General features: G+C 37.9%; 2 protein-coding genes across 7 annotated transcripts; one reads left to right on the top strand and one right to left on the bottom strand.

Moving 5' to 3' along the window:
• Positions 1-206: 206 nt before the first annotated feature.
• Positions 207-4,770, bottom strand: coa8 (cytochrome c oxidase assembly factor 8). Its single transcript, XM_077197056.1, has 5 exons — positions 4,309-4,770; positions 3,674-3,871; positions 3,351-3,414; positions 901-991; positions 207-337 (listed from the first exon to the last, which is right to left on the bottom strand). Exons 1-5 carry the CDS (start codon positions 4,450-4,452, stop codon positions 232-234), a joined length of 603 nt encoding a protein of 200 aa, XP_077053171.1. The 5' UTR covers positions 4,453-4,770; the 3' UTR covers positions 207-231.
• A 1,087-nt stretch (positions 4,771-5,857) lies between these two features.
• On the top strand, positions 5,858-24,718 carry bag5 (BCL2 associated athanogene 5). 6 transcript variants are annotated; one of them, XM_077197051.1, is made up of 5 exons: positions 5,858-6,052; positions 15,912-16,185; positions 16,268-16,696; positions 17,684-17,907; positions 18,962-24,718. In XM_077197051.1, exons 1-5 carry the CDS (start codon positions 6,030-6,032, stop codon positions 19,485-19,487), a joined length of 1,476 nt encoding a protein of 491 aa, XP_077053166.1. In that variant the 5' UTR covers positions 5,858-6,029; the 3' UTR covers positions 19,488-24,718. The 6 variants fall into 6 exon arrangements, with proteins under 6 accessions (XP_077053166.1, XP_077053165.1, XP_077053169.1 ...); XM_077197050.1 differs by lacking the exon at positions 5,858-6,052 and adding an exon at positions 10,287-10,488; XM_077197054.1 differs by lacking the exon at positions 5,858-6,052 and adding an exon at positions 13,614-13,672.
• Positions 24,719-25,707: the final 989 nt, after the last annotated feature.

Here is a 25,707-nt window from a genome sequence, read left to right as displayed (position 1 = left end):
ATTTTCACATTAGATAAGGCTGCTATAGATTTGGCTTTGCGTGCAACTCTCCTCTCAACGTGTAACTATTAACGTAATAATATTGAGGTTTTGAACTTGGCGAGAAGACTCAGATTATAAAAACCCACACAACAGTTCCAGGTTTTGGTGCAATGTCTTTCACTGCTTTCACTTCCACATAGAGACAACACCATAGAGAGCAGTGATTAATTTACAGTCTTTATTTGTATTTCATGTAGTTTTTTCTTTCTCTCGTCCAGTCAGTTTCCTCCATGTGTTGTGTAAAGCTACTCTTGCCATCAGAAGTGTAATGGTGAAGTTCCGTCTGTACCATTCCCTGAAACACAAAAGGTTTGAAATTAATCCTGTTTAATGGTCAAATTTCTTTTTTAATGGAACGGTTTTTGATAAAACACCAAAATGTCTCTTTTTAGTTGTTGTTGATTATCATATTTGATACATCAGACTTTTATGGCTCATATTGTATAATATAGGAGAATATGGATCTCACACATGAGAAGAAAGAAAAGAACACCTCTGTTTTACTGAGAGGCCCAAATAATTAGCAATTTGGTGCAGTTGCTGATATTTACGTATATGGCCAAAAACTAAGATGAAATTCTGATAGCTTGTAATATAAATCAATGAGATATTTATATCAGTATGGCGAGACAGCTTACATAAAATGCATATAAATATAATTTGTCACTCTATTTCTCCCAATAATGTGTTAAGAAGTCGATATTTCAATGCAATACATTAATGCTTAAGGGGGACATTTTTAGAAAATGTAAGCCTTTTCCTTGCTTAAAAAGTATAAACTATAAATCAGACGAGAGAATGCATTTAGGAGGATTTTGTAGAGCAGTTTTTAAAATGATAAAAGTATTTGAATCTCACCTGTTATAACTGGAATGCCTTGTAATGTTTTTGTCCAAGAAGTGTTTGTAGAATACTGCCATTTCCTCACTGCTTAAAGTCCTCTTCCTTCCTGGAACGGTGATAAATGACAGTATACACAAGCACATATCAATTAGCAGTGCCAAAACCACCACAGGCATGTCTCCTACGTTCAGACTGTCAGTCCAAATCTGATATCTGCATATCCGACCGGAATCCAATCAGATGTGTGAATGGCAAAGAAAATATAATAACATGAAATGCGAAAATCTGATTCAAGCTACATCCATGTGTGGTTTGAAATCCTATTAAAATCACATTTCTGGAAATCCGTTTCAGTCTGAACGCTCTGATCGGACTTTGCATGGTTTATGTGACTTTCTCAGTCCACGTAAACCTCTGACGTTGTTATAGGAAACATGCTGAAACTCGCTGCAGAAACAAGGTTGTGTTGTTCCAAATTGCCAGATGAGCAAAAATGACAATGACATAACGGAGACATGTTTCGAAACTGGCAGAGACGACAGCGTGACATAAAGCCACTCACACCAGTCTCCTATGTTTCTGCCGCTGGCTCAGAAGATGTAGTAGTTGCTACACATTGTCATGATGTAAATGATGACATCATCTGTATAGCGATTTACTCCATGTTGTGGTTGTTGATTTTGGCGTATGCCTACAAACACAAATGTCATTGTCATAGAAACCAATGCAGATATTTCCGAAAACTAACAGATCTGAACAGTTGCGATACACAATGTGGAAGTCAATAATTTTAGATCGGATTCCAATAGTATACACAAATAATCAGACTTGGACTGACACTGTGGATTAAATTAAGTATATTGAATGTAAGAGGTGCAAACCTCAGTTCCTGGAGGACACAGCCTGCAGAAGCTGTGTCTTCCAGAGGTCGCATTTGTCAGATGCATGCATCACTGCTTCATTTCTGTAAACTGACCACTACATTCCAAAGTCATTAAGAAATTACAACAATTTATGCTTCACTAGAAATAAAAGGTACATTTTGTAATAGTTACTATCATGAATTTTGACATCCTTTATGACGCATGCAGCCGACGAATGTGAGTTTAGCTTCAACCCTAATTAAACACACCTGATCCAGCTAATCAAGTCCTTCAGGCTTATTTTAATTGTCAGTACTCATAAAAGAGTAGGCAAAAAGTACGGATGATCTACTACTTCCAGTGAGATTCTGAAGTGTGCATACGATGGACACTTTACTATCCCATTAGTGAAGGTCGCGTGATAATGACGACATGCCAAATGCAGTATGTCTGGATTACATTCACAATACACACACTCATACTATACAGAATTTGTCCTCTTTAACCTGTCAGAGTTAGTGTACACACACATACAACTGCAAACAGTGGACACACACCCAAAGCAGTGGTCAGCCATTCACTGCGGTGCCTGTGGAGCGATTGGGGGTTAGGTGCCTTGCTCAAGGGCACCTCAGACATTTCCTGCCGGTATTGAAAATCGACCCCGCAACCATCATGTTACAAAACTCTCTAACCATTAAGCCACAACTGCCCACAACCAGACATACTACTACTACAAGAGAAGTATATCCATTATCCAAATTCATAGTACTCATAAAAGAGTAGACAAAAACTACCCAGGTGACTTGCTACAGATTCTGAAGTGCACATATGATGGACACTTTACTATCCCATAAAGCCACGGGAGAGGATTTGTAAATGGCAGTGAAGTGATGCAACCTGAGAGGTCTTATTATTGGGAGATACGAGGGTCAAAGGCTCTACCGTTGGATAAAGCGTAGTGCCTAACTCGGATCGCGTGTGCCTTGACGACGTCATTGAATATCGACAGTCAACAACTCTTTGCAGATACCATAGAAATAAATGAGAAATGTGTAAACTGAATCATAGCTGTCACACAATTGTCCGTGACGTCTCTTATAAAACAGCATTTTTTTGTGTGTAACCTAAAAATAGATACATCTAAAAATTAGCAAACATATTGAAGATTAGTCAATGAGCTGTCGATTCATTAAATGATAAGCTATTAGCTCACAAAAGTAGTTTATTCAGTGTTGTGAAGCATCTCCTCCATTGACATCCATTCAAAAAGAAACAAATGGCCTCTTGTCTTCCCTGCGTACTGCAGCATTAGCAGCAGGCGTTACGCCTTTTTCAGCTATAAGGTTGCAGGCTTGCCTTCAAGTGGCTTTGATGGAACTGACGCTGGTAGGTCTCATGATAATGGCAGCATGGCGAATGCAGTATGTCCAGATTACATTCATACAATATAGAAACACACTTTGTTTTTGAGGTTTTCAGACACAGCCTACAGGTATGTGTGTTGGAATAGGGTTGGATCTAAACTCTGCAAGGCTGTGGTCCTCCAGGAACTGAGTTGTGCAACCCTGCTGTAGGTAGTGTAGTATTTAGACAGCTCACCATCATCATCTCTTTCTGACAACCCTTTTACCGTCAATTGTAATTGAACGTATTCTTCTTTTTCCTGTTGTAAAAAATAAAAAATGGGTCAATTTGAAGCAGTCAAAAAAGTCCATTAATCAGAATGATATTGTATAACAATAGAAATAGTAAAGATATACTGCAAGAATCTTTTGGAACACACAACTGCCCCCTTATGGTAAAGGGAGAACTTCATGGAGGATCTCAATAGTTACAGTAACTACTCCACAAACATATTAAATGTGTTGCCTGCTACAAACTGAAGGGTTTTAAAGCTTGCATCATACATCTGTGGTTCACACCTTGCTGAATGAGAAGTTCTGGTTGGTCCAGAACTCGTGGTTCCAGTCCTCTGTCTCCTGTCTCATATGCCTCAACTTCCTTTCCAGTGGCGTCTCATTCTCTGAGATGTGATATATGATCGGCCTCAGGTTCGACAGTCTATCTGGTGGACCGATCCAGTCATATTTTGATGTTGCTGTTGGACTGAATCCAGACCTCTACATAAAAAACAAACAGTCATCTAGATAAGAACAAGGCAGCATGATAGGAAACTTCCAATATATATATATATATTAATCTAATCAGTCTAATTAATCTGGGTAAAACTAGGCATAACATCACTTAACTAACTTTTTTTAACTTTCACATCGGGAAAAAAAAGTATTGGAATAACTTAAGTGTTACAAATTGTATATACAAAAATGTGCATTTTTGAAATATCAATAATTATGTACAATTTAAAAGTTTTTTTAAAGACTAAAAGCAAAAGTGTAGACAATTATATGCAATTCCAGATCAGATCTAATTGAATTGTATAAAACTATATTAATCTAATATAATTTGTTGATACGTGCAAAGAGAGCATTTAAATGTTAGATGTGCAGATGAACTGTTGCATTGCTGTTAATTTGAGATAAGGTAGTAAGCGACAAACCTCTGGTCGTTTGGCATGTTTTGGTGGTTCGCTTGTGCTTTGTCGATGACCTCGACAGGGACTCCTTAATGACACAGAAGCATGTGTGTAACACGGACGCAGAGACCTAAATATTACACAATTAAATGTTTTTACATTCATCATTGATTAAATTAATTAATCGACCTTTACAAATAAAAATCATAATAAGTGTGATTTCTCCGGTGGCTTCCGTAACAGCACGCATCTACCAGTGCATTTTCATGGTGGATGATTTTAAAATAAAAGTCCTTTAGATTACTCATGCTTCAGCGCTTCGTACAAGAGAAGATATATACTTGTTTTCCAAAGTAAAACAACAACCGTAGCATATCACATTCTGGAGGGAGTCCACTGTGTTTTATTTGAATTATATAATTATAATCAAGTATTTCGGAAAGCTCTGGCCCTCTCGACTTCCGCTAATTCTGATTTTATCAAACTGGACGACCAAAACATACCATGAGTTCTGACACAACAACATATGGGACTGGTTTCACAAACAGGGATTTAGATTTAGCCAGGATTAGGTTTTAGTTCAATTAGAGCATTTAAATAGCTTTTATAAATGTTCCATGAAAAAAAAAACATTACTGGTGTGCACCTTGAGAACAAAACAATGACAAATATTTTAAGATATGTCAGTGCGAGTTGCTTTCTTCTAAAACATGCATTTTAGTCTGGGAATAGGTTTGTAAGAATTGTCTGTGGAACCGGGGATAATGTCAATGTTTGACTTAAAATTAATTAAATAAATCAATTTTAAATTAGTTTAAGGTTAATAGCTTAATTCTGATTCCTAAAGTGGGTCGGTAGCTATATGCTATATACCAGTTAATTTGTACAATTAATTATTCAGTTAATTTTATAAATAAATACTGCGAATTTTGGGAATTGTGTTTAATTGAACAGTGTCATTTCAAATGTGTTGAATTGAAAAAAAGTCATTCAAAATCATTGAAAGTGTTTAAAAAATATATAGACAACATGCTTTTTGTGATTTTGCTAATGAATCTGCATCACAAAGTTTTTGTGACAATTTAAAAAAAAATAATACTTCAAATTCAACAAGGACGCATTAAACTAATAAACAGCGACTTTCACAGTCACTATGGTGTTCTTTTTAACTTTTTCTATAAATCACAGAATCTTGAGAAAAGTGTACGTTTCCACAAAAATATTATATCTGTTTTCTATATTGATAATAAATATTAAAATACATACAAATAGAAAACAATTCGTTTAAATTGTAATCATATTTCACAATATTGCTATTTTAGCCTTGGTGAGCATAAAGTATTTCTTTAAAAAACATTTAAAAACATTTGAACCTATATAATGATATTACATAATATTCCCCAATAAAAACAAATTGAAATGCACGTTAAGCACTGCACATTTCTCCTCTCCCACATCAATCACATCCACTTCAGCTCTTGCGGTCTCTCCTAATGAGCTGATGAGATGAATCAGTTGTTTTAGATGAGGGAGACATACAAAATGTGCAGTGCTGGTGTTGCTTCATGCCAGGTTCACGCCACGCCAAAGATTCCAAACATTTATATTACTTTTGGGCACGTTTAATGAATTTAAACTCCTCGTAACTCTCGCTTGGCCAGCTGGTTTGTGTGAATAGACATGTATGCCTGCCGGTGGTTGTAAATGAAAAGTGCGTTGTTTAATCTGTAAACACAGGCGCACCAATGGCTGTCAGATGGTTATGCAGGTAGGATGGACAGCCCGTTGAACATCATGTTTAATAAGAAATGTATTTATATATCTGTCTATTATTTTGTACACACCTCAACTCGCTATGCCGTGAGGTCTTAATGAGAGCTGATCAGTGTCTTTGTGTGCTTTAAGTGGACGTAATAGCAGCCAGCTAAACGGGTTTATTATTTCATGTGGTTTGTGCCGTTTTAAATAGTTTTACGCAGCACAGCTACTACGTTTACAGCAGATTCCTTTACGTTATTGTGCATGAAAGATGAAACCACTTTGTGTTTTGGAAGGGAGTTCACATTTGAATTCCAGGCTTAAATGGTTTTATCAAAAAATACAAAGGGGGGTGAGCCCGTACATTCCGTGCTGTATCAATATGACATGCTTCAGTTATTGGCCAGATGGTTTTATTTACTGATCGGGGTAAAGAGGTCAATTTGAAGATATCGCAGTATTAGGGATCCCTCCTGATGCGAGAAATGGTCTCCCCAGTATGGTGTTCGTGAGTGAACGAATCTGAGTTTTGAACGAATCTTTTAAGTGAACGAATCATTCACAGACGAAAGGGACTTAGGGGACATATTTTTCTCCCTTTCGAAGCTGCTGCTCTCCTGCCTTGAGAATAAGTGACTGCTCCGAAATTACATACCCTACTATCCTATAAAAAAGGTGATAAACAGTATGAGACAAAAGTAGATTGCAAATTCACAGTATCGGGATGACCTACTATTTCAGTGAGATTCTGACGTGTAGCCTACATAAGATGGACACTCTATTGTCCCATGAGGCCACGGGAGAGGATTTGTGAATCGGTGTGTTCGACTTGAAGCGGCGCTGCTCAGGCCGATCGGTCTATGACAGTGGTTCTCAAACCTGTCCTAGGGACTCCTCTCACCACTGCAAATTTTGAGCCATTTTGAAATCCATTCAACTTCATCAAGTGGATGAGGAAAGTTGATTTGGACAGACCCTCGACCCCTCGTTTTTATTTTTAGAGAGGTAGCAAGTCTTCTCAACATGTACACTTCAGGCTATTCATTCATTATATATATTCATAATTAATATTTCTTTTTTTAACAGCCCAGGCATACAGGCCTATAGAATGGTGTGTAAAATAAATGAATAAAGGAAAAAACTGTAAATAATAAATCCGGATTCCACGTGATCAATGGCTTAGGGTTTTCCATTAAAACACATTTCAAGGGTTCTGCCAGTAGTGGGCACTTATGCAACGTAAGCAATGACGTACGTCCGAGTGAATGAGACTGAGGGAAGTTAGTGAGGGAAGGGCCCTTTTTGGACGGGACTAGTTTAACATGGAGAGGTAGGGTAACGTAATAATTACTAGAGCTTTTCTTAGATTTTAGTCCCGTCCGAATGTGCCATCTTCGTAATCATTACGGCGACTTTTACGTTCAGTAAAAAGGTTCTGAAAAATTACCTTAGGTACTAACGTTAATCCCGTGCGAATACAGTGGACCCACTGTATATGTACGTAAATATTTTGTCATTTTGTGTATAAAAGTAGTTTTCCACGTTTTTTCCAAGTATGGAGACGCTTGAAAAGGCATTCAGTTGCGTTCTAGACGCTGGGACAAGTCTGTGGCAAAATTCAAGTATTTTCCGCATACCATCCCAGACAGCAATATAGTATCGGCCCAGATCCAGCCCACATCCTGAATCCTAGAATCCACACAGCCCGGATGTGGGCCGGATCTGAGCCAACACTATTGGCGCTTTTCCACTGCATGGTAATTCTTGGCGCGGCACGGTTCGGCTCGCTTCGCTTTTCCACTGCGTGGTACGACTCGGCGCGGTGCGGTACGCCTCAGTTCGCTTTAGCTCGGTTTCTTTTCCACCGCAGTTAGTGCCGCTTCAAAGTGGTTGGGATTATGACTGATCGTTATAGTTTATCCGCTCCTCGGCAACCAAAAAGAGGAACGTCTGCACTTCTCGTCCACTGACCACGATTCAGCCATTTCTTTTTAGGAAGTTTTTTTTTTCTTCATGCGAGTAGTTTTAAAACAGGTCCTTCAGCGGTGGCTGTTACTGGCTATTTAAATCCAGCGGGTTTGATGTCTCGCAAATACAATGACGCTGGTAGTGACGATTCTGTCTGTCTGACCAATCAGTGATCTGCAGTGTTTTCACGTCCCATTTGAGTATCGGTACGGTACGCTTGGAACCTCAACAGAGGCGAGCCGTACCGTAACATGCAGTGGAAAAGCGCCAAAGCGTGCCATACCGAACCCAACCGTACCGTACCATGCAGTGGAAAAGCCCCTTATGTTGCTGTCTGGGATTCAGATCAGAAAGAAGATCAAAAGCACTTGTTAGAGGCATGGAACATCTTTTAGGTAAGTGCCTATTACTAACACAATCCAATCTGAAGTCAATTAATACATCGTTCGACCGGACATAACTGTTTTATATATATAAATAAAATATAGGTTATACGTGTTTCCGCACGTGATGAGGAAGCTATGTAATACGCACGTGACGACAGGAGGTTGACAGCGATGCGCAAATCGAGTTACTCCTCCCACTTCTGCTACTTTTACTGCGATATCTAATCCTGGGCGAATTGGCCATTAATATTACAGATGTCCCGTGGTAAAATAACATTACTCCATCTTCCCTTGTAAAGTTAATCCTGTCCGAATAGACTCAGCCCTAATGGCAGTGAAGCTACGCAACTGATGTTGATACTCTATTCTTACTATTTGTTATATTTTGATGTAATAGAAATGTCCTCCATATCTATACAACCATTCTGCTCTTACGACCCATTCACACTAACTGTGCGTTCACACCGCAGCCGGCGAGAGAGTCAAAGTGGCCGGAAGTCAATCATTTTCAATGAGAGCCGGCGGCGAGCTCCGGCGACAACGGCGCGGCGCGTCTTGGACGGTGAGAGCGGCGAGGAGAGTTGAAGTCAGGTCAACTTTATGGTAATAAGCATTGACACGGTTCGGCGGCAACCGGCGGCAACCAATCGGAATATAGCAGTGCTCCGTTTGAGAGGAGTCCAGAGAACGCAGTCCTGTAAACTTTGGTTCCGACCACATTAGTTCCCAAGCAAAATTGAGGAGATGATCATTTGAATTTGATAAGAAGGCGCGCAACACTATTTATAGGCAATATTTTCATGCTAGAACGCTTGTTTTTCAGCGGGAATATAAATTATAATAGCACTAAACCATGAACACAAAAGCCACACCACACTAATGGCTTTTAATTTGTTTATTTCATTAGCAAACATGTCACTATAATTGTTAAGTTTTTTCCATCGATCAATTTTCTGCAAAAATAACGATCGACATGCTTGATGCTTTGTGGCCCTTTTAAATACAGTTGTAAAAATGACCACGCGTTCGATCTACGTCAGAGCATCAGAGCGTCCACGAATCTTTCCACGGCGTCGCTGGCAGGGCGGCGAGAGCGAATTTTGCCGCTCTCGCCGGTGGCGGTGTGAACGTACAGTAAGGATGATAACTATAAAGTTATAATGATTGTTTTAATTCTATGAGAATATGGAAATCCAGAGAATTATATCAATGATGACACAAGGGAATGATATTGTTGGAATCACTTTCAGAAAAATAAAAAAATTGACAACCAATAAAAAACGATATCCAACCATTATTATAACTTTGTTGTTGTGGATGGTAAAACAAGTATCATTAAAATTATCTTTCTAATTATTGGGCCTTGACTATTACATATTTGCCTATGAGTAGTATGCGACTTTGAGCAAGGTAAGACCTGAATAAACAAAGGCAACAAACGTTTGTTTACAAACTAAATTATGAAAGTATAAAGAATGACTATTTACCTTACACAATTTAGATGTATGTAATTATTAAAATTAACTTATTTAGGCTAATACCTTTGTGTTTTTTCTATAGCTTAAAAGTCATGCTGAGAAAGCAAGTTGAGAAAATGGAGGGAAAATTATACACCTGCTTTGTTGTAATTTATGGGGGAAACACTATGATGGTTTATTAATAGATTTGTAGACAATCAAATTATATATTAAAAATAATAATAATCTAAGCCTAATTTCGGTCAAGATCGACTCAAAGTCAACGATTCAATGGCTCCACGCAAAATGACACTCATTTGTCGCCTCCTAACGGCGTAACGATGTAACTGCGTAAAGCGTAATTGAATGAGTCTTTTAGTGAACTGATCCAAAAGAGTCACTGAGAGGAATCAAAATCCCCACCACTAGCGCTCATAGAGTGAGGGGAGGGGCAGGAATGCAGTCCATACCGATGTGATGGTGCTGCTCTAAATGCCAGCCTCTGCCAGTGTCACTGCAACTCTACGAACCAGAAATTACTGGAGTGTTGCACCGCGCAAAACATTTCCGTAGCGTAGCTGATGGAAACGGAGCCCGTTAGACATGTGCGCGAACGTTTTCGGCGCGTTGAAAAGGTGAGAAATATGCTGCGCATCTCAGGAGGGGGTGAGACATGCTCGGATTGTGTCGGGAAGGGTTGGCTTGTGCTCAGAAGCAATAAAAATGTCCTTCTGTGATGATTTGAGTCATGTAAATTCAGGCACAGCGTTGTCAGATTACAAGAAGGATCGTTTTGGTGAGGCTTCTACAGGCTTGTTATATTCTCATTCTGCCTTATTGTATAGTTCATGGATGTAGCCACATATTCAGTTCTGGGGGAACAAATGTAGTATTTAAGAATTAGCCATTGCAAAACCCATATTTGGGAGACGTGTTACGTCCCTGTTTAATCTATTAATCTACACTCTTCATGATGGCATATCGTGATGATGAGACGTGTATTGCATACAGCCTCCATGAGCAGAAGATAGTTTTAGTTGACACTGCTGGTAAGATCATAATAGCTGCTATGGACAGTTCCAGAATCTCGACTCCCTCCCTGTAGTGTTGATGCTGAAGTTTGAAGACACCCTGCTATTAGTCTCAGTAACATAGTCGAAAACAAGACTGTCTTATTAATACACTGTTAAAAAAACAACAACGTGTTGAAGTACTGGACTGGTACATTTTTCTCAGGACATTATTTGTTAAGTTTACAGACATTTCCTTTAACCCTAAAATGCAATGCAATACAATGCATAATTCAAAATACCGGTAAATCACCTGTGAAAAATCAATCCCTAAAATGTCCTCATATTAACAAACTACATTGGTTGGGCCCTATTATTATGGTATTTCCTTAGTTTAGTTTGTTTATTGTTTATGCTAATGTTTATTGGATCATTTTAGTGTTGTGTGTTACCCTGATGTTTGTCTTCTTTTTTTTTTAGGTGAATTTCTAGCAACAGCTGCAAGTACAGTAAAATTAACAGTATATTTTTACAGTGTACTTAAAGTGCCCATATTATGCTATTTTAAAAGGTTTCTAATTTGTTTTGGAGACCTGCAATAGCTTTACATGAATCCAAGGTAAAAAATAAAAATAAGGAAGAAAAATTCCTTTCTATCATAATATACATTGCATATCACATAATTTCTCAAAGAGTCTGAACGATTCTTTCGAAGATCAGTCTCTCTAAATCCCTCCTTTCCTAGAGTTTACTCGGCTCTGATTGGTCAGACGGCCCAGTCTGCTGTGATTGGTCTACAGCAACTATACGGCCATTACTATACCTGAATTTTAGCTCTGGATCTTCCTCAGCGCTTGAATACACAGTGATGCGAACAGTAACATTGGAATCAGTTTTTTTTTTCTGTATCAATTCCAGTGCGAGTCATCATCCTTTTGAAGTGCATGCAAAGTAGATTTGCTCTCGCTGTGCTGAAAATAGCATTGTCTTGACATGTCGACAACACAGACAAAACTCTTCCCGGCTTCAGCTACAACTACAGTGTTTGAGGGAAAGGGGGCAGTAAGTGAAGATCATAAGCTGGCATTATACAAATATTTGTTACATTGATACTTAGAAATGTAACAGGAAGTGAGACTGGAATTGCTGACGACAACCATTCCAATTTCTGCAGTTCAGAATCGTTTCTCAGAATCACAATAACTTTCTTCATTGTGTAATTTGATCATTAAAACTTTGCAGACTTTTACATTCACAAACGGCTATGTTACACACTAAATTAAAGGTAATATGTAATATTTTAAAAAATCATGATTGGGGCGCTTAAAAGAAAGACTTTATGATTATGGTGATGATGAGTCATTGTACTAAGGCTGCACTGAATAAAGAACAGCTTTAGTTTAGTCTAGTTTATTCCTCCATCAATTTTAGAAGGGCCGAATTGTGAATAATCACAATTTTATTTATATTATTTTATTTATTATGCATAATGACATTGGCAAAAGAATATGTCCTAATTGTTCTATATCAACTCTGAAGCTGTATTGTTGTTTAAAAGAGACTTTAGGTTTTAAAAGGTTTGTTTTGGCGTCAATTAAGTGGTTCTTGAGCCGTAGTGATTGGGCTGTGGACTAACGTTCAGGAAAGGCTTTTGGCCATGTGAATTTGAGCAATAGAAAATAATGAATTGTCTGTGATGTGGCAGAATTCCACGAGTGGTGAAAGAAGCAGTGATGTATTTAGCATTACCCTACTACACTGATAAGCTCTGGCATGTTGGCTCTTTTGCCCCACCCAAATTTCATAGTCCATAGTGTTTGTTATATTTACTTGAGAGAAGTTGCAACCCTATAATAAGAGGTCTTTTGAGGCTTAAATGATTGTATATATGGGAGTATGAGAGAAGGGGGAGACAGGATGCTGGGAAGCAGGTGGAGCATCTGGACAGATGAGGGATCTGACTCATCCTGATCTGACCTGACCCTATCCTCCTCCTACACTCCCAGCATGACGGCAAACTAACGCTGTTCTGCTGCACAATTGAGGAATCAAAAATTCAACAAGCTTGGTGAACAATTTGTAAGTTCTCTTGAACTTTGATATTTCTTGGGAGTGTTCAAGAAATATTTATTTTACATTTTTGAATACATTGCAGAAATATCAAGCTGGTTATTTTAGATTGTAGCAAATTATGCGTTTTGGACTGAGACTTAAGTGTAGGGCTTATTTTTTGCTTTTAGGCTAGAAATATATACTCATAGGCAGATTGTATGGCCACTCACTGTACTACTTTTTCATTTGAGATTTCTTCTTCGCAACAGTCTGTCTGTTCACCTGGTTATATAAAAGGACAAAGCACCCAAGGCATCCTCTTTTCTTTTCTTTTGGAGGAAAAAGCTATCAAGAAGTAGTACGATCTCTGATCCTGATGTATACAAGGACTGCATTGATTCTCACTACACCGTTGTACAGTAATATTCTGGATTAAATGCAGTTTAAGCTCTATCACCAGCATCTCTGGCATACTCTCAATTACCACAGAAAATAATTTTGATTCATGCCTCAGTTGTAATGTCCACTTTTCTCTCTTTTTTATTTTTAGTATAGATCAATATCATATTAAAATCCTTGTTCAATCTCATCCATGTTTATCAAATGTATTTCATGTATTTCATTTTTGGGTGCAAATGGACGCTGTCTCTTTAAGTCCTGTTATTATGACCTCTCCATGACATCACAGACACTTCCCTAGGGAACAGTAGCAGCAGTCTGCCAATAAAATCTTTTCTAGGACTTTGAATCTGTAGAGGTAAGACAGCACTGAATTGGCTGTGTTCTTGAAAGGCATTTAAGGACACTTCATTTCTCTACACATCTTTAGCAGTTCGGTTTGTTGGTGCTGTTGGATTGATATACTTGTATAACAGCTGCTAGACAGAATTTGCCATCTTTTTTGTGGTAATGAGTAGGACCACACCTGTAAATATTTGCTCTCCTGTATCAACATAATGTCACGACACCGGCAAGTTGGACGTATGTTTTCTGAGACCTTTCCAGTAAGCTGGGTTGTTGCAAACGGACTGTTGCTGTCAAAATCGGATGAACGGATTCATTGCCGAAATTCAGACTTGATTGAATTCAAGAATTCACACAAAGTGAATGCTTGAGTTTCAGTTTTTTTCATTGGATGAACAGATTAAGCCAGGTAGCCTACACGTTCTTAATATTTCTGAATTCTTTATGTTTGTTCACAAACGTTGTCCCTACAAATGGATACTTGTTTTTGTGATGTGTCATGTATTTAGGCAGCTCCTGTTTCGTGTTGTGGCATGATGGGTGTAGTTGGAAACATCTGGCTGAGTCAGCCTTAGTCATCACAGCTGTACAACACATACAACCTGTGCTCATTACAGACGCACAAAACCTCTCTCCTGCATTTTTCATAGTAAAGGTTTACCTGAGTTAGGATTAACCCTATTTGTTTTTCCCACAATCATACACGGTTCTGAATTTGGAAAAAGTGACTCATATCTTACTTTGATTTCTCATACAGACAGAGATTTAATCGATGCATCGATTTAAATAAGTGTGCATCGGATAGGCTACAAGTTGGCATTTGTGTCGCGATGCATCGTTTTTAACATATTTTTTTTACAGTCTATGATCTGCATCGGTATAAAAAACGATTTATTCATATGTAATTATTAGTAGATGCGCTATATTTTTACTATTTAGAAGGTTACCAATATTTTATTATGTAACTTAGATTGATTCCTGTTTTCTGAACTGTTGCTCATGCGCGTTATCTCATCACCACTGCTGCTCTGCTAACGTTACGTGAATATGACGTTTCACAACACTACGGAGACCGAGGCGTGTCCTGAGATTCACTTACAACAGATCAACATGGCGGAGCTCTATCTTCCTCCAAATAATTATAAATCCACTTTTTTTTGGGAACTGCGATTTGTAAAATATTTCGCGCCGCTGTAAAAATATACAGGCAGTTAGTAATTTACTACTAATTTAACAACACACTTGAAGCGCCGACACAGCGTGAGTGCAGCAGAGCATATTGTCCTAACGTTACTGTTAGTTTCATTGCTTCTATTCTCATTTTTAAATCGCTTTGGATAAAAGTGTCTGCTAAATTAATAAATGTAAATGTTTTTCATATATATTTTACATTTCATACAGTATTTTTTTCACACAGTTATGAAAGACCTGTTTGTGAAAAGTTTTTTATTTATTTATTTTTGTTTGTTAAAACAGCACCTGCTTTCTGCTCACGGAGTTAGCCTACCTGCTGAAACATTTATTCATTTGTGTATCCCTGAGCATCCTTACATTTTTTTCAGCTGTTTCAGATGGTTGGGGGTGCGTTCGTTTTTTTTTTTTTTTTTTTTTTTTTTTAAATAAATTAATACTTCTGTTCAAAAAAAAATACGCAGCACAACAGTCAAAATTGAGCAGCAAATCAGCATGTTATTCTGAAGGATCATGTGACACTGAAGATTGGAGTAATGATCCTGAAAATTCAGCTTTGCATCACAGGAATATAATTTTAAAATATATTTAAATAGAAAAGTTATTTTAAATTGTAATAACATTTCACAATACTACTGTTTTTCCAGTGTTATAATAAATGAGATTTCTTTCAAAAACATGGCAACAAACTTTTGATCATTTATGTATGTTTTAGGAAAAGTGTGTATTTTAGGTTCTGTCACCATTTATTTAAAAAAAAAAATTCACAGTTTTATCATGTTATTGCTTTCAATAGTTCATTTAAATTGTCATGCGGTGTAAGAAATGTTTTTTTTCACAATAGTTCACAGTCTGTTAATTATTATGAGCTCATAAACCATGCATGCATAATACAATAATTAGTAAAATACTATTTCAAGTATTTAGTATTTAATGTCAGCTACCTATAAAAATACTCTGTTTTACTTTTATTCCATTTTATCCACTGTATCAATCCTCACTTCCCAACACCATATCATTTGGTTATCTGACCAGCTCTCCCCTATCTGTTTCTCTTTCAGCCTGTTTGGGAAACCCTTTGATGGTGGGAAGAGGACAATGGATCATGGCAGTCAGCAGCCACAGACTCAACAGATGCCAGGACCCTTCCCAGGTTATTCCGGCCCCCGGGGCCCGTACCCTGGGCAGCACCCAGCCCTGTTACGGCTGGATGAGTTGCAGAGGGAGATCGCCAACCTGGGTCCACAGGTGTGCTCTTACAGCGGCCTGCAGAGCGACAGAGAGTACAAACGACTGGAGCGAGAGCTGACCCGATTACTGCTAGAGGTGGATAAGGTCAGGACAGGGCATCACTGCATCAAAAAATCTGAAAAGTAAAGTATAATAATGACTAACCATGTTTTGTTTACCCACCCAGGTGGAGACAGAGGGCCGGCCGGAGCTTCAGCAGGCCCGGAAGCGTGCGGCAGGAGAGGTCGAGGGTCTGCTTCGATACCTGGAGGGTAATGCCACGCATCCATCTCGGCTGGCCATTGAGGAACTGACCCAAGAGGCGCAGAACGTGCTGAACGAAGGGGTTGTTGGGCCGTTCCGGCAGGGCCAGGCTCAAGATGCCTTTGAGATTAGTGAGGAGCTGGTGGAGGCTGTGCAGGACGTGGCCATGCGGCTGGCTCAGGTCAAGACGGGTGGGAGCGTACCACTGAGGAAGGCCCGTTACAAGGCGCTGACAAGGGTCTGTGCCGTACAGGAAATACTGGAGGGTCGCATACGCACTCATACGCTGGCGCTGCCGCTGTCCGATGACACGCACGAGGCCGTGCAGCGCATTAATCAAGTTATGGCGCAGGTGAGTGGTATTGCAAAAGACAAATATCATGAGGAGTTACAAACCTGTGTATTAATTAGCAAACTGCTGTTATTCTTTTTACACATGAAGGGATGTTTCTTAAAGGTACAGCTCGAAAAAAACTTTTAATTTTAAGGGTTTGAGAGAGGGTAGAAATGGTCATGAAAATACCTAATTCTGTTTTTGACCTCAAGTCGAAAGTAAAATGAAATGTAAACTACAGCTCATAAGTTTACAGTCGGTAAGATGTCTTTATTATTATTATTATTATTATTATTATTTCAGCTAGGACACTAAATTGGTCAAAAAATCTCTACATGTTTTACATTTAGTTCTATTTTTTGAAACTGCTGTTCAACAGTTTAGGGGCAGAATTATTATTTTTTAAATCATACTTTCTTTAGTAAAATAAAAGATATATTAAATATACACTACAGTTAAAAAGTTTGGGGTCAGTAAAAAACAATTTCAGCAAGGATATTAAATTCTAAAAAAAAATATTTTGAAAAAAGATTCTTTAAAAAAATTCTTTAAAGAAATGTAAAATTTCAGCAAGGACACATTAAATTGATCCAAAGTGACAAAGAGTTTCTATTTCCAATAAATGCTGTTCTTTTGAATTGTCTATTCATCAAAGAATCCTGGAATAAAATGTATTTCAGATTCTACAGAAATATTAAGCAGCACTGTTTTCAATAATAATGATGATGATGATAATAATAAGAAATGTTTCTTAAACAGCAAATCATCATATTAGAATGATTTCTGAAGGATCATGTGACACTGAAAACCGGAATAAATTACAATTTTAAATATATTCAAATAGAACAGTTATTTTAAATTGTAATCATATTTCACAATATTACTCTTGTTGCTATTTAAACTGTTGAACAGTAAAAAGATTTTTGAAAGATTGTTCTGATTTTAGCCAAGAGACAATGTTAACAATACAGTAAAGGGAACCTGAAGTGAATTGATCTCATGTAGGTGAGTGGTGCCCGGTGCCAGGAAGTGGCTCTGCTGATGGGTCTGAGTGGGCGTGATAGCTGTACCCACCTAGCAAGGATCCTCACAGAGCTGTTGGTTGAACTGGACGCCCTAGATGTGTCTAGTAACGCTGCTGTGAGGAACTACAGAAAACAAGTGGTGGAGGAGATCAATGGTCTCCTAAAACATCTTGACCTGGAGGGAGAAGGATACGACACGCGCAGGTAACACCAAATGGACACATCAACACAACACAAACTACAATAATTTGTGTCTCATTTTGAAGGCTGTGCCCTTCAGAGGTTGCATTTGTTGGCCGCATTTATATCATCAAGGATGTTTCATTTCAGAAAAGTAGTCATTTTAAAACTGACTGTTTCTGAGGCATAAATAATTATAAATTCTTTCATACTTTGGAATGTAATGGTTACTTCTCTAAAATAAGTCTGCCTTAATGATGTATGCAACCAACAAATGAGACCTCTGGAGAGCATAACCTTTGAAATTAGACACGACAAATATGTAGCAGCAGTGAAATGCCATTTTATGTTTACTTATGCAACCATTCAGTGAAGCTACTTATTTAAATATGAAATTATGGTTCACTTCAAAAATCATTATTAACTCTACCTTACATCATTCCACAATATATACATACACTGCAGGCTGCATTTATTTGATCACAAATACAGTAAAAACAGTAATATTGTGTAATACTATTACAATTGACAGTTTTCCATTTTAATATATTTTGAAATGTGATGGCAAAGCTTAATTTTCTGCATCATTACTCCAGTCTTCAGTGTCACATGATCCTTCAGAAATCATTCTAAGATGCTAAAGAAAAAATGATCAATATAGAAAACAAATATATTCTTAATATATTTGTGGAAACTGATGCATTTTGTTTCGTGATTCTTTGATGAATAGAAAGTTCAAATGAACAGCATTCATTTGAAATAGATTTTTTGTCATTGTCATAAGCATCTTTACTATCTCTTTTAATTGATTTGATGAATCTTAGCTAAATGAAAGTATTATATTGAGTTAACTCAATATACTATATTATTATATATGTAATTATATAATATTGTTGTATACATGTTATTTTTATTTATATTAAATATATAAGGGTATATAAAACCTGACCCTCATGTCAAAATATAACTGCATGACAAGTAATTAATGTCAGAAATTTAATTTGTAGAGTTATTATTTTTAACGGATTATTCGTTTTTTTTTTATCTATTAATAATCTTTAACTCATTGCACCTCCAGGTATGATCTAGCGCAGAATGACTCTATTCGTGAAATTGAGGCGATTAGGGGGCGTGTCTCAGTGCTGCGGGAGGAGGTGCTCCGTCATGGCGCCACAGGACAGGGGGCGGAGCTGCAAGGTCTCCTTACACACCTGGATCAGGTGGACACAGCCCGAAATCCCTGCATTCGGGAGGCACGGCGCAGGGCTGTCCTGGAAGTTCAAGCACTCGTCACCTTCCTAGACCTCTGGGAAGCCCTAGGACGCCGTAACCCTGGAGCAGATGAGCCGCCTCCTCATGCGGCCGTGTGGCGTGTCTTAGCCAGCCTGGGCCAGCTCCAGGCTCAGGTGTTGGGCTTTGACGGCAAGAGGGCTGACAAGAGCTACATGGTATTGGAAGAGCTACTGACCAAACAACTTCTGGCTCTTGATGCTGTGGACCCTCAAGGGGACGAGGGGACCAAAACTGCCCGTAAGCAAGCTGTTAAACATGCCCAGAATATCCTTAGTTATTTGGATATGAAGACAGATGAGTGGGAGTACTGAGAGGCCGATAAAAGAGACTGCAGTATTGCCGAGATTTCCCAGAATAAGGGGCCATGAGGAAAAGGCAAAAGCTTTTTTGCCTCGTGTGCGACATCAGGACAAGACACGGCCGTGCCGAGGATACAGGCCATGGGTGGAATTTTAATTTGTATATAAAAGACTTTGTGTTTCGCCGTGGGCAGGGAGACTGTTACCCATGATGCACTGCACCTGCTGCTTTTGTTGGTCCATTACTGGTCCCTGAAAACAGCATTTTTTTCTGGCAGAAGGAAACCCGGTTTCTACTGCCATGAAGCATTTTTTTTTCATGACAATAATTCATGATCTTTTTAGTTGAATCTGTGCTGTTGATTGGTGTGGTGTGGTGCTAAACCCTGTTCTGCTGCCAAAATCTGCTTCCCGCTTTACCACATGCCTGTGTGGAACAAATTTCAGTCTTTATCACGGTGTGAACACATCAGCTCTTCATTCCTATCCATCTAGAGCCGTATAGCAGCTCATGATCCCCTGCTACGACCACAACAGGTTGTGCTGCCCAAGTTTAGGGTTCATAGGTAAGATCTCTTCTCTAAATTGCACTTTCAGAGCCTAAGCTCCTCTCGTTACAATTTTTAGCTGCAAATAAACAAGAACTGACTCTATATGTGGGAACAATTGTTTTTAGATTTTGTTGTCTTTTACATGCATATATCCCACTGAGAAAATTTTGTGTTGTGTGGTTTGTGATTAGTTTAAAGATGAAGTGTGTAATTTTATTTTAACATGAAATTACATACTTCACCTTTAAAGAAGACTTTAAAGGTGAACGAGTGAGAGAAACAGCAGAAAAGAAAATCTGATTTCTAACCCTTCCTGCAGTTTTGCCATATTTCAGTGGTCGGAAGCCAAAATTGCAACGAGGTATTGTCTTTGGAGACATTTCTTTTTGGTATTGATATGGAGGGTAAAAATAGAATCTAGTTCACAAGTTTCTCGTCTTCATTGCTTTTTTTGTTGTTGCTTTTAGGCAACAAGTGCCTCTGCAAGCCACCAGGGAATAGAGCAGAGACTGAAAGAGTGTGTCTGTGATTGTTTAAAAAAAAAAGAAGTGGTGCATGCTATTTTGGTAGTGAGACTGATCAAAGTGGACAGGGGCGTTCTAGGACATTTTCATTGGAGCGGCATGGAAAGACAGCAAGCTATCAAACAAACGCTGAAAAACTGTGGCTACATTTATACAGTTTTTTTCCCGTCATGTATGACACATCTGGGTTTTTGGGGGGGGATGACAGTATGAACAGCAAAAATCACATTTAATATGACATTTTAACGATTTTAAATATATGGTTCACTTTCCTATGTGGGAATAAATTGGTTAAAGTGATTCCCCCATGTGACTTGTGAATTCGTTAAAAATCGTTAAAATGGGTTCCGGAAAAATCCCTTTAATTTTCTCCATTGGGGAATTGATTTTGAATAACTACTTTGAGCTACTTGGTTGTTGGTATATGCTTTTGTTTTTGTTTTTAAATGGCGTTTAATGGCAGAATTCCTGGTAAAAAGAAAAACTACATTACCCATGATTCTGGCGAGAAATCTCCATTCTCTACCAATCAAAGAATTGCGACTTTAGTGAATCAAATCAAAATACCCTTTTAGCACTCTACCACTATGAAGCACTGGTGAATTAGGCTACATAATAGTGTATTTCCCTACACTCTCAAACTACTTAAATATTTGTATACATAATATGCATATTTTGCAGTAAACTTAACTTTAACTGAATAATTTGAATTGTTTATTGAAAATAAAAATGATAATTTTATCATTCACAATGCTTCATGCCAATTAAAGCTGTTAAGTAAACAGTCTTGTACCTCTGTCTTTTCGTCTGATTTTAAAATTACTTTTTTCTTCAAATCAAAATTTGTAATGTGATTCGCCAAGTGGCTGGTTGGTTTAGTTCATGTCTTTTTCCCCTTCAAATTCTCTTTTTAATCCTGTTTGGAAAAATAATTGGGAAATAAATGCTTCCGGAACCTAGGCCGCTGCTGAAAATGTGGACGGGCACTGTTGCAGTCAATTGAGACGACACTGAAATTGAACAAGCATTTGTTTACACATTATTTATTTGATTCAATTCTAAAATATTTGAAAACAGAAATTATGTGTTGACAAGGATGTTTGTAGACTCGTGGAAGTAACATAAGGGTAACTAACAACAGGGCGTAATCAGTACACATACAGTACATCGATCCATCACTAGTATTGATAGAAAGTGACTAAGTTAAATGTTAGAATTTTATTTAATAATAAAAATATATCATAATCATATAATATTTTATAATGGAAGTTGTGGTTGTTGAAGAACAGGGTCAGCATGCACACAGTAGTGGTGTTTTGAAACAAATCGGTTTAGTGAGCAATTTAATGACTCATTCCTAAAGATCATGTTCATTCTTGAAAAGTCACTTTTTAATTTTTGAATGAATTTGTTTTTGAACTCATTTGAGCGTTGCGTTTTTAGAGCTGTGTTTGATATGGACCACATTTAAAAGGTCATGTAAACAACTTCACAAAAGAAACAGATGAAAAATTAATTGGGCACTTTAGCTTGTAGTGTGAAGCAGTCTGTTTAAATCCCTCTGAGTCTGTTGAATGTAGGAGTAGCTTGTCTGTGGTAAAAACCGCAGAAGTATCCAGTTTTTCCGTTTAAAATCTGACCACAGAGGCCAGGTAATGTCCCAAAACAAATACTGTCACCTGTCTCATGCTGGGCACTTGAGCCTCTCTCTGCTCATTTAAGCTGTCTGTGCTGTTAGCAGGTTACAATGGCTTGTTTTGACCTTGAACTGTGACAGTCCTTTGGTGGTTATTTCGTGGTTATTCCACTTGCTGTGTGGTCACTACCCTCTGTCCTGCTCCACATAAGGGAACATCCAATTAAAAGGACCATCAGCAGTCATGAAGCAACTCAACAGTTATCAACAAAGAAATCAGGTTGTGCTTGGATTAAACCCAGACACTCTTATTTAAGGGCATTCTTCTTGGAAAAAAATGACAATAAAGACGCAGGGGCCAGAAGTGAGTGTTGCTGGAAAGGATAGGTCGTGGTCAGAAGAGATTAATCCAGACTCTGTCATCATCAGAGTCCCCTGTGGTGGGCAGCACTGGCAGTTCAGTTGAGGAGGATCCTATATCCATCAAGGTGAAATACTTTAAAGCAACCTTGCACTAGGCGTTGTTTTGTGCTCCTCTTCTAAACCCACATAGAGACTGCAAAGATGTGAGCTAATATTGGCAATGTCAGTTCTACGCAACCAGACTTTTTTATTTGTTTGTTGGTTTACCAGCACAACATGCATTGGCCACATACACACTGCAGATACATAAGGTTGACGCCTCCTCATTAAATCCATGTGTTAAGACTAGTTGTTAATGCAGTAGTGTTGCTTAATATACAGGCAGATTGTCTGAAGTGCAGTGCTAGAAAATCACAGTTATGCAAATCTTGATACCTGTCTGTCTACCGTAGTTACATCAGAGGTTCTCTGCCTTGAGTTCGCCTGAGATTTCTATAACCTTTTAGCTGTTAAGGGGCTGTTCATCCTTGTTTTCAAAAGAGTTTGGAGAACAAGATGGGTCACAATGCAAGGGTCTGGGGATTTATTTATTTCAACGCTGAACTAAAAAAACATTGGATTTGGTTCTATCCATTGGTTGTTATTTGGATGGAGAGAGGCAGATCTGAATGCGAGCTTACAGTTGATTTTAAGAAAGGGATGAAATGCTGTGTTTACGACATGTCATAATTTTGGGATGACAACATGTGACTTTCTATTTTGAGCCGTTTACTTGGACTGGGAATTATGCATTTCTATGACAATACTAGCGTCAACACCAAAATGAATCTGTCCGTGATTTCGGGATGACAACATGTGACACTATTCTGAGCTGTTCACTTCTTCAGACTGGGAATTATGGCAATCTGAATCTGCAGCAGTCAGGTGGTACAGTGGTCAGGTGGTACAAGTAAGAGTTCACCGAAAATTCCCAGTTTACAAATTATTAACGGCTCTACGAGGACGGAAGTTGAAATCACCCAATTAATTACAGTAATTACGACATGACGTGAATGTGTAAGAAAAGTCCATAAAAAAATGTCTCCTATTTTTCCACAGGTATTTTACCCGTATTTTAAATTGCATTGTCTTGTGTTTTAGGGTTAAAAGAAATCCGTTTAACCAATAATAATCTGACAAAAAAATTACCAGTACTGTTTATGTTTCTACTAAAGTATATAGTGCCCACATCTGAAGCTTTAGGTCCATTCATAGAGTTTGAAGGGGAGTTTGAGAGGTATTAATCCAAGTTCTCTTTCTTAAAATGTTGTTGGGACTTTCATACTTGACATGCATTGTAAATGTAATCTGCATCATTGCGGTCTGCGTTCCACATTCCGTTAGATTCCAGAGCTTCATCTCTACACAGACGATTGAGTCATACTGATGGATGCCACTCATCAGCAGTTTATGGCAGTCATCTAGAACTATTACAGTTCTTTTGTATGTGGTGAAATAGATTACCTTGATTGTATTACAGGATGAGCTTTAAAACCGATATTTGACATGAAGACCAAGTTCATTTGTTACAGGGCTCTATTCCTGCTTCACTGTAATGAGCGAGCCTTGCACCTGTCTTTGAATATTTAGTTTACAGCTGTTAGAGTCTTTAATAGTAGTGACATGGTGTCAAAATTGCTGTTAGGTGTAAAACACCACGCAGAGTGAGTTGCTAAGTCTTTTTGGATGCCATACTCAAGTTCATCACACAAGCTTTAAACAACACCCATTACATTGAAAACCAATTACAGTATCTGAAAAAAAGAGAATGTAATGAAGAATGTCCATCTTTTTTTATACCAAAGTTGATTCTGTCCTGTTTTTAACTTATCTTTATAATCACTGAAACTATACAAATCAGAAAAGGTTCAACCTCTCATTCTCGCTTTTGGTTTTCCTTATCTGACTATATGTCTGGAAGAATGTGTTTTTGTGGTGAACTGTGAGATTGTTTAAATGTGTCATGCTATTTATCTAATGTTCGACGCATTGTGTATATTGTCTGGTTTATGCTTGTTTAAAAAAAAAAGCACATCAAGTTCAAACTGCTGTGTGAATGCTTTGGTCAGCGGGGTTGTTTGGTTTTTACATGTCTACAATGCTAAATAAAAGATGGTGATCTGGAAATAACCTATGTTTGTGGGAAGGTATTAATTATGGCCTGGGATCTTTCAAACTGTTTCCATGGCAACCCCTCGCTGTGCTTACAAAATAGGTGTTCAGAAAAAGAATCAGGCTTTCCTGAAACACAGAGCATGGAAAGTATCCCAGCACATTTATTTGGCTAAATAAATCTGCCTAAACTGATATAGTTATTAACATTCCTGGCTGTGTTGATCACGTGTAAGATGACATTAATCAAAAATCTGTCAAAAGACTTCAGCAGCTGGTTCTTTATGCAAATCTGAGACAAGATATATTGAGCAATGTAATTCAGATATAAGCAGAGATGTGATGCTTATTTTAAAATGTATTGCAAATAAATGTTGCAATATTTATATTAGGTTACCAATTACATGACGTTAATGCAATAGCAGTACTGACACTAATGCAAATAAAGAGAAAAGCAATGCAAATTATATTAAAAAGTGCGTTGGAGCTTAATAAGAATTGCGGGATATTGTGAGGAAAAAATACTCTTATAATTTGGAGTTTAATTTTAACTCAAAATTACTTTTTTTTTCTGCTTTTCCGTGGCTTAGCCTACATAGACTGCTTCTGCTTCTGCCATAGGGCTCCGCTCACATAAAAAATGTCAGTGCTGTTTGCAAACACCCAAATGGTCTATTAAAAATCTTTACAGTCACTTTTAATTTAGCAACTTCTTAGAAAAAAAAAAACTATTGACCCCTACTCTATATTTTGTATGTGACTTTAAAGGGATAAACTCACCTTTTTTATTCTGGATAACATTGTTCCATTATATTCACTTAGCCTCAAATGAACTCTTTTTTTTGCAAGGGGTATTGATCTGGCAGAAAATGTATCTGTCTGATTCTGGTTCCAGCAACATCACTGCAGCATGAGGGACAGTCAACACACACACACACACACTCATGACCCCGTGACTGCAGGGACATCAAGGCCCTTGAGGGAAGAAAATACTGTACGCAAACACA

This window comes from Siphateles boraxobius, unplaced genomic scaffold (assembly GCF_051911475.1).
Source record: "Siphateles boraxobius isolate OS27281-9 unplaced genomic scaffold, OSU_SipBor_1 37, whole genome shotgun sequence".
NCBI classification, from domain to species: domain Eukaryota; kingdom Metazoa; phylum Chordata; class Actinopteri; order Cypriniformes; family Leuciscidae; genus Siphateles; species Siphateles boraxobius.
This window is presented reverse-complemented; position numbering and strand designations above follow the sequence as displayed.